General features: G+C 41.0%; 1 protein-coding gene across 1 annotated transcript; it reads left to right on the top strand.

Moving 5' to 3' along the window:
• The first annotated feature begins 188 nt into the window (after positions 1–188).
• On the top strand, positions 189–8,653 carry pdap1a (pdgfa associated protein 1a). The gene is made up of 6 exons (XM_034197138.1): positions 189–388; positions 1,790–1,872; positions 1,949–2,026; positions 3,976–4,100; positions 4,194–4,345; positions 7,247–8,653. Exons 1-6 carry the CDS (start codon positions 376–378, stop codon positions 7,273–7,275), a joined length of 480 nt encoding a protein of 159 aa, XP_034053029.1. The 5' UTR covers positions 189–375; the 3' UTR covers positions 7,276–8,653.
• The last annotated feature ends 1,524 nt before the right edge of the window (positions 8,654–10,177 follow it).

Below are 10,177 nucleotides of genomic sequence, written 5' to 3'. Positions count from 1 at the left end.
TCGAATGAATTAGATTGTCCGAAGTAGAAATATATATTGATTATATCCTGTATTAAAATCAATATTGAGTAACTGCTAATTAAAGGTACGGCCTTCTACAAATCACTTTTGCTCCCTTTAGATAATTGGTGGAGGGACATGTCAATCAAATATACATTGCAGTGATTGGTTTAACAGTCTTAACTGCGCAGGCGCACTCTGCGTCAGTTAATGCAGCGTTTCCACCGACGTTGTTGCTTCCGACAGCGGGATAGACGAAGTACTTTCTAGCCTTTTTCTTTCGGCACTTTAAACCCACAGACTTTGCTTTTTCCACTGTCAGACTATTCAGCAACATAGTTGTGGACTTTATTCGTATACCTACTACTTTTAACAATGCCTCGGGGCGGTAAGTCTTGTTATTATTCAAGTAAACGTAGCATGCTAATTTGTAGCAAGCTAACTCTAGCTAGCGAATTGTTAGCTAAAGTATTGCGAACTCACACATGCTTAGCCTTTAGCTTGCTAACCGGTTAGCATGGTGTTTTTTGCGGCTGTAATCTATCCAGGAACGACATCATGTACCTATAGTTATTATTAATGTATTTGTATAACAGTTGTTGGTTATTTTAGTAGTTAAACAGTTGAAAGGTTTCCATACATGGACATTTGTTTTTTAAACGCCGGTAACGGTAACTAACTGTTACCATGTGCACATGACAACGACACATTTTCTAGTATTTATTTAAATTCCTGGTTCATAGCTTTTGTTTCTATCACCAGATACGTTCACATGTGTGTTATTCAAGTGTACACTACCTTTATATATGGAGCTGTTTTACCCTGATGTCATCATCTAGCCCTCACTAACAATGACATGTAGTAGCGTTGACGTTAAACTACGCTGGCCCTCAGTGAACGTCATTTGTGACTCATCTCCAACCACACACTCTCTGCAGCTTTTTAAATGTATTTTATTTATTTACTACAGACATTGCACGATAATTAACTCTTCAGTTTCCACCTCAATGTAAATCTGCAATAGATAGTTAGCTAACTAATATTTAACTAGTAGTTCCTGGGGCAGGTTGTTTGATCCAATATTATCAATAGTTTTTTTAGCAGGCATTTCAGTACCATTTAATGCAAAACATACACAAATGAGCATATCTGACAGTGCTGGATATGAGGTAGTAAATGGTGCCTTAGTCTTCTGATATTTCCTTTTTAGGACATAAGCTAACTATTTTTGATTTGTCAATACTTTTCATAGTTTTATAGTTGCTCTTGTTTTACAACTTTATTATATTTATCTGTGTGTATGCACCGACACCAAAGCAAATGACTTGCTTTTAACCATCTCTTAAGTTAATGTTCAAATAAACTAATTGCAGCTATTTCCTCATTCAATAGGAACACTTTTCCAATAGTGCGTAGCTCTGAACGAAACTTAGAAGTCCCACTTTGCATTAGTTTGATCATTTAAATGTAGAAAAGTAAACATGTCTCATCTGTTTTAGGATATTATGAACCAGACGTGTGTTTACTTACAGGGAGTGTACATAATGACAACCACATATCACATCAGCATAAACTCTGACTTACGAAGATCTCATAACATCACAATATAGTCCAGGCAGTAGACCTCTCTCCTTTTAACAAAAAGCTTCCAGTGTTTTTTTCACATTTGTGGATGTCGCATGTTACCCTGTTCTGAAAATGAATCGCTTAACTTTGCTTTTAAATTGACTAACTTGAACAAACAGTTGAATACATTCACCAGTAACAACGTATTTCTTCTGCTTTGCAGGCAAAAGAAGCCACAAGGGCAGAGGGAAGCAGTTCAGTAACCCAGAGGAGATCGACCGACAGATGAAAGCGCAGAAAGAGTTGGTGAGTGAATCTTTGTGGCAGATTTGGAGTTGCTGTCAAACTGTGTCCGGTGTCATTTGAATGTTTTTGTTTACAGGAAGAAAACCCTGGCGCAGCAGAGAAGGGAAGCGACGCAGACTCCGATGAAGAGAGCAGCAGTGATGAAGAAAATGACGTGAGTAAAGGCAGGGCCATAATGTTGAACAAACAGAACAAATGACCGATGAAGATATTTATAGGCAATAGGGGTGTAACGGTTCACAAACATTTCGGTTCGGTACGTACCTCGGTTTTTAGGTCTCGGTTCGGTTCGGTACGTTTTCGGTACAGCAGAAAAAATTATCACAAAACATAAAATATTTCTTTTTTTAAAAATTATTATTAAACTGTGAATAATGTATTCACTCAAATAAATACAAAATAAAATAAACATTAAGGTGCAGCTTTTCGATGAACTGAAATAATCTGTATTTGAACTGTACTAGCACCTAAGCAGCCAGTTTGACATTAGGACTTGCTTGTCATTGTATTTTCATGTTTTTTTAAAGAAAAATGAACTTGTCCACATTGCTTGCAGAAAGGGCAGATCTGCTGGCACTAACAATGTCTCCTGCTGTGGAGAACACCCTCTCTCTAGGGACAGAGGTAGCAGATACAGCCAGGTAGCGCTTTGCTAACATGGCAACATAAGGATATTTGGTGTTTGTAATAGCTTTGGCTCGGTCTGAACTCTCTGCGAGTGGTGGAGGCTTACATGCTAGCGGGAGTTGGGTTTGCACTTCAGTCTTTTTTCTTTTGGTACCGGTGATATTCACGTTCGGGTGATGCCTTTTCAAGAGTGTGCAAGTTTGATGTATTGCCAGCCGCGTAACCAATGTTAGTTGAACAATGCCGACAAACAGCTTTGGTTCGGTCCACCTGTCTTTGTCCGTCATCCTTGTTCGTAACTGCGAAACCAAAATGTTCCCAAACCGGAGACTTCAATGATGCTGGAGGATTTTCAGCTCAACTTTATCTGCGTTCGCCATTTCGACAGTTCCTCAAATTACTGACTACATTTGAACGCATCCCTGTGACCAGCTCTCATAGTATGCCTCTCGTCCAATTAAATGACTTGCTTCCTCTATGACGCGTTGAACACAATGTGAGCAAATTACTCTGAATGCTGCGACGCAGCACCTGAGATTACTTCCAAGATGTTGTTCACGTTCTCAATTTTTTACGTTTAACGTTATATTAGTTCGGTACACTTCGGTACACACCTGTACCAAACCGAAGGGCCCGTACCGAATAATTTCGGTACGTGTACCGTTGCACCCCTAATAGGCAATGCCGCATGATGTATGCACAAGCAAACATTCTCCTACGTAAGTTTAGTGCATGTACAGATGGAGTGAAGATGTCTCTGTTCAGAGCATATTGCACACCGCTCTATACGGCACATTTTTGTGCACAAACTACAGAAAAGCAAGTTTACGGAAACTTCAAGTAGCTTATAATGATGCCATGAGAATATTGCTGAAGAGACCTTGATGGTCTAGTGCAAGTGAAATGTTTGTGGCTGCAGGAGTCAATACTCTACAAGCTGTTTTAAGAAATCTTATGTATAAATGTATTTGCCGGCTTAATGACTCTGATAATGAAATCCTCTTGGCCTTATCGAACATAAGGTTTAGTACCACACGCTACCAAGCTGTGGAGACATTGGTATAGTTGTCTCTTTGTAGGACACTGATTTAAACTATTCTTAAACTGAATTTTTTTTATGCTGTGTCTGTAATTTATTATATGGAATGTCTTGTCTTTTATCTGGACCCTGAGTCTGTAATAATACAAGTTTTCAATGTTGATTTTAAAAGTGCAAATACTTGTTTTAGATATTGGAATCCAACGACTGACACCACACCTAATGTTGAAATGTGTAACTGCTGTCCATATCATGATCAAATACTTTGATCACAAATACCACCTTTTGAATCAGAAGAGATGGAAAATACTCAATGAGAAATGTTTTTAAAACCACATTCAAGCAATGCATATTTCTCTGTCTTTACCAACCATAACTGTCCTGGTGGATAACTTTTTTCCCTGATTTAAAAAAAAGTATTTATTTTCTCCACACAGTCCAGAAAAAGGAGTGGGGTGGAGGGGCTCATAGAGATTGAGAACCCAAACCGTGTGTCTCAGAAGAGCAAGAAGGTGGCAGAGTTAGACGTCAACGCTCCCAGAGAGCTGTCTCGCAGGGAGAGGTAAGCGTCACTCAGGAAAAAGATTGGTTTTGTGCCGTTGTATTTTATTGGAGTTCTGATGTTTCGATTAATACACATATTTCGTCCTTTCAGAGAGGAGATCGAGAAGCAGAAGTCAAAGGAGCGCTACATGAAGCTCCATCTGGAGGGGAAGACGGATCAGGCCCGGGCCGACCTCGCCAGACTGGCCATCATCAAGAAACAGAGGGAGGACGCAGCCAAGAAGAGAGACGACCAGAAGAAAGGTGAGAGGACACCAGAGTGCTGCGGGAATGAGTCCTCAAACCTGGACACGAGTCAGCATTTTACTACTTCCGGGTCGCTCACCTCGAAAGTCAAATGTTGTTCTTAACATGTTTTTAGTTAAAGGACTTAAATAATACCGATAGTTAATAGAAGCTCTAGAGATGAATGTTTTGCTCTTCGACATAAAATATAAGTACATTTCAGAGAACTACTAAATGTCCAATGTTGCTTTCAACTGTCATAATAAGAAAAACGTCATCACGCCGGAAATTAGCCGCCTTTAGCTTCGTGGTGGTGACGTGAAGCAGCGTCTCCGCCAGGGGGGGGGGTGTCTGTTGGAGGGGCAAAGGAGTCTGGTGGGATTCTTTTCGCCGCCAGCAGAGCGTGTTCATGTGACGGAAGGTGTACTGCCTTGGTGGAGCACGCGCGTGAACTGCGAGCGCCGGAGCCTCGCAGCGGCGAAACTGAGGCTCCGTGGTGAACTGTGGTGACATGAAGAGCCGTTTAGGAGCCGAAAGAGTCGGCTCTTCTTAGTGAGCCGAGCCAAATGATCCGACTCACTAAAAAGAGCCAGAATTCCCATCACTAATACGTAAAGAGATAGTAGGCTTGTTTGAGACGCGTTGCGGCTCGCCTCAAAAGTACAAGAATAGCCGATCGCAGCCGGGGGAGGTCTCAAAAAGCTGGCCTGAAGTCGGACAGCTTGGAGTCGGCTTCTTCTTCTTCTCTCGGTTATTTGGCGGATTGCAAACAACTTGAAGGTGCATACCGCCACCTCCGGAGTCGGCTTGACTCGGTTTGCATTTATAAAGAATGCACACATGTGTTTAATCATTAATGTCAGATATGTACTAAGTAAATACATTTGTTCCTGCTCCAGATTAGATTCAACTTTATTGTTATTGCACATATTACAGGTACTGAGACAACGACATGCAGTTTAGCTTCTAACCAGGTGCAACAAGCAGTAAAGTGAAAAGTAATGTACACAATCTACAGAATAAAATATAGAATGAATTGAATGATGAATAAACAGTGAGGGGTATGAATACACTATATATACACAGCAGCCTGAGAGCAGTATGAACAGTGTGTATGAATATGCTAAGATATATAAAGTATGAAAACGGTAAGCAATGCAAGTATAGTATAAAATATATAGATACTAATGTCATGATGATAAATATTGTGGAACAATGATGAAAAATGGGAATGGATGTGGCGACGTAAAACTGACACAAAACAACAACAAACTTTTGCCGAGCCAATTGGAGAGTTTCATCAGCAGCACGTGGTAAAAACCACCAATGAGCGCTCAGCTCGAGATACCAGCGAGTCGTTTCCCATTAGGGCTGCAACAAACGACTCATTTGATAATCGATTAATGAAACGATTAATCGACTATTCGGACTGTTACTGTATGCCTTGCACAATTTCTCAAACGCTGTTATTTAGCCATAAACTTTTAGATGTAGCTTGAGGTTGTTTTAGGCTTGTGGAAACTAACAATGAAGACAATAAAGATGAATACTTGATTCAAAAATACATATATTATAAATTAACAACAAATTGTGAACAAAACTAACATTGCTTTTTATTTAAATTAAATGCATAATATTTCACATCAAAAGAAACAACAATGTTTTAACAAATCGTATTAAATAATCTGATGACAGAACTGTGAACAGAATAGCTCAAACTTTAACAAAATAAATAACTCTGTTTCCTATAATCATTACCCCATGTTTGTATCATGTAGTTAACTCCGTGTGTTGCTGCTAGCATACATAACACCTGACGTGGAAACGTTACTCGTGGACGGGGCTACAGAGCTGCTAGAAAGACAGTGGAACCCGGTGCATTCCTCCGTCTGAATGTGGAGCACTTTTGATAAATGTTTAGACACATTGCTCGTGTTACCGCCCTCACATGCTGAACTCTTATTGCACTTTAGACAACGAGCATCGAGACGGGTAAAGTTTAACCACCTCGGAGCGCGTTCTCTCCGCCATCTCCTCCGCAGTGTGCTCCGCTGCATGTCGCAGCTGCGTGTGTGTAAACGGCCCCGCCCCCTCGCACACAGACGGGGGAGAGAGATCTCGTCTGGATTGGAAAGATCGAAAATACATCATAGACGCATTTGTTGTCTTTGAATATTAGAAACGAGTTGGCGAAACTAAGACTGCGATATAATGTTTATGTAGCAATAATACATGATATGTATTTTTTAAATGTCTCCAGTACCGATAACGTTGGAGCTTAACGGCGCGTAAAACACACGTGATGACGTCACCAACGAATCGACGACTGAAATAGTCGGCAACTAATTTGGTCATCGATTAAGTCGATTAGTTGTTGCACCTCTATTTCCCATCAAGCATTTAGCTTCCGCAGCCCGTGGAGAGGAACTGCGCCGCCTCGCTCTCAAGGCTGCCGGCGTCTTTGTCCCGCGAGATTTCAGCGTCTCATGTAGGCGAGCCTCCAGAGCAAGTCCCGCTCTCGGGATGTAGTAACTTATTATTATTGCCTTATCTTAGCTTATTGCTTCTGGCGACTGCATTTATGCTTCAAAACTCTAAAAGTAGTTCCTAATATGAGATGATTATCCTGCTGAACAAAGCGTGACAAAGATCTTATTTATCTGCAACATTCTGAAAAAACTCATTGCTTTTTTGCAAAGGGAACTCTCGCAATGCTATCTTCCAGTTAGGCCTACAAAAATACGTCATCACGTCACCACTATATAGACACTGAGCTGTTCTGAAATGAATCATTTGGTTCAGTTTTGAAAGTAGCAGCTGTAAACGCACATCTGTATTAGTGACATTAACACAGTGATAAAACTGGACATTTTTCAACCTGTTGCTCCTTTTTTCTCTTCCCTTTCCAATCGCTACCAGAGAGTGAAGACTCCAAAACCAAGCGCTAGTCGTCCACCTGAAATCTTCAACACGCACTTCAGTCTCAGAGGGTCGGAGGAGAGAGGAGGAGATCTGGAGGAGGAGAGCAGGGGGGGGGGGGGGGGAAACCAGAACGAGAGGCATCGGATCAGGGGGAGCTCCTTGAACTCCTGTCCCTCATTTCAAATCCGAGGGGCGAGGGTCTTCCATAACAGCGAGGTCAGAACGGGTGCATTAAAACGAGATGGAGAGGAAATGCAACATTTGGGATGCCTCCAGGGGACACTCGCAGGTTTTCCAAGTGCTTCACCGCCTCTTTACTCTTTCAGGGTTTTAATTCTGAAGCTGCTGAAGTTATTTTCTTTTTCGATTCATACACTTTATTTTTTTTCTACATGGTTACCTAATACAAGTTTACTCGATGACTGAACAGGTATTACAGTGAGCGTGCTTGGGGATAACTTCTTGGTGCTTTGCCTTTCCTTCCATCGCGCCTGTTTTTGAGTCGGCAGGTGGAGAGAAAGAACACTATTCAGAGGATAAACTGATGTATAGGAATTATACAATGTAGGTTAGTGTTTGTGGATATATTGCGCAAGACATTGGTATAATTTTCTAAATAGTTATGTCCCCCCCCCCCCCCCTACCATCCAAACATAAATATTCTGCTTTTCAATTCTGTCCCGTTGTTTGATCCTTCAAAAACGGAATAGTTCGCTGTCGTCCTACCACAGGAAGTCCAGAAAGTGGGACTTATTTTACGTGTTATTTTCCCCAATTTGTACACTCGATTCATCTTATTTCTGTCAGTTCAGAAGTGTTTCAGAATGTTTTCTGTAATCCTTTTTGCTCAAAGCACCTGGAATATTACTTGAATTGCCTATAATAAGCATTTTTAAGTTGTCAAACATCACGTCTGGAGAGCATGTTCTCACTCTGCCTCAGTTGCTGTGGCCTTGCCCTGTTTCTGAAGGGTCCTCTGTGGTTCTATAGGAGGGATTGTGTCTTTTGTTGCCTTTTTTTAACAAAGTTTACACAACACCAGTTCACTGTCTGTCTCCTGAAGTTAGTCCTACAAAGAACCCACACTGAGTTTCTCAGGTACATCACTCTCTACTCCAAACAGTCTCTATCACACAATTTAAACAGTACACACTTCCCAAAGACGACTTACTGCAGGGTCTTTTTATCCTTTAGTGCACGTGATAGACCGGTGACTCAGTGGGGGGGGGGGGGGGGATTTGGAAATGCCTTGATCAGGAAAACAGTGCTCCCTATAACCTGGACATATAACACACCTGTAGAAACCACAAAGTGAGAGAAGAAGCCACATCGTCTAAATTGGATTCCTCGAGTTCTCCATGTATCCGAAGTCATTTTTAAAAAATAAATTCATTAATAGATAAACTACTTTGTTGTGTTTTTTGTACTTGATTTTCTCAACATGAAGGCAGCCGATTTAAAGGGAACGAAACACTGAATGCCGTTGCTGATCCAAAACCGATTATTTGTAAAAACCAACACTTTGGCCCCATCCCAAACCACGCCCTACACACTCCCCCTCCGTGACGGAGTGACACTCGCAGCTCAACGAGGCTCCCTCCTGTCGGATGGAGGGAGTAAATACAGCGGCCAGCTTTGGGACGGCCTCCCCTCTCTCCGGCAGAAACAGGAAATGCCGTAACTGTATGTAACAACGGTTTCAAATCAGCATCTATTAGACTAAACATTTAAATGAATAACTAAAATAAAACTCCAAACATCTTTCATTGTGTTTTGAATCTGATGTTTATAAGCTTCTTAGTTTTTGCAACAGTCTGTAAATATACACAACTTTATACTAAAATGCACACATTTACCTTTTTCTAGACTAAACACAGGTTTGATCTTAAGTTAAAACATGAGGTCATCATGAGGTTGTTAACATTGCAGTTTATCAGCGGCTGTTTGCTGGAACTACTTGTTAACAGCTTGTTTCCTGACGGACACACAGCGTGACTCCGGTCAGGTAGAGACCGCTGTTTGATGGCTTGATAGCCCACTCCCCCTCCACACCGCTCCACACTCGTTGGTTTGGAACAGCACTTAATGTGGCGGACCCGCCGCGCGAACGGAGGGGTAGGGCATGGGTGTCAAACTCAAGGCCCGGTTGCCAAATCCGGCCCGCGACTTCATTTGATGTGGCCCTGCAAGAGCTTGCAAATAATATAATATGTTTATTATACGGTTACATGCCACTTTACATAAACTACATGTCCCACAATGCATCTCGTTTTGTGACATGCACACTGAAGAGACTTATTTGCCCTGGGCTTCTGCTTTCAGACGAAGTTAATTACTAAGTTATTATCCTATCCGATAATAATCCAATGCAGATATATATATATTATATATGTATATTTATATAGTTACAACCGGCCCTTTGAGTGAAACCATAATGTTAATTTGGCCCGCGATGAAAATGAGTTTGACACCCCTGGTGTAGGGTGTAGGGCATGGTTTGGGATTGGGCCTTAGAATACGTGGCAGAGAAATAATTGGGAAACATTTAGTCATAAAGTAATGCAGCAAGTGGCATGATATATTCAACACATAGCAGGACCACCTCAAATACGATAACATCAATATATTTCCTACAGAGTACAAAAATAATAGGAGCTTCACAAATGTCCTCCATAGAGTAATTTACCTTTTGCTATAAAACACCATTTCCTATGTGTTTATTAGTACATTTGTAACGTACACACTTCTTGTAACAATTGCCTCTCAGAGTGGCATTTAATCAGCTGAAGAATTATCTGTTAATATAGCATTTAATACTATTGATTTCCTTCATAACGGACAGAAGACATTTAATATATTTTGTCATGGCTGAGAAGTTAAGCAGCATTTTATGTATCTGCAAGAAAAATGTATATTATATCAGTCTTA

This window comes from Gymnodraco acuticeps, unplaced genomic scaffold, assembly GCF_902827175.1.
Source record: "Gymnodraco acuticeps unplaced genomic scaffold, fGymAcu1.1, whole genome shotgun sequence".
Taxonomy (NCBI): domain Eukaryota; kingdom Metazoa; phylum Chordata; class Actinopteri; order Perciformes; family Bathydraconidae; genus Gymnodraco; species Gymnodraco acuticeps.
The sequence above is the reverse complement of the archived record's forward strand: the minus strand, read 5'-3'. Positions and strand labels throughout refer to the sequence as shown.

Coding starts and splice junctions, on each gene's coding strand:
- pdap1a (XM_034197138.1), top strand. Junction 2,027..3,975: donor GCAGTGATGAAGAAAATGAC/GTGAGTAAAGGC, acceptor TTCTCCACACAG/TCCAGAAAAAGGAGTGGGGT. Junction 4,101..4,193: donor GAGCTGTCTCGCAGGGAGAG/GTAAGCGTCACT, acceptor TCGTCCTTTCAG/AGAGGAGATCGAGAAGCAGA.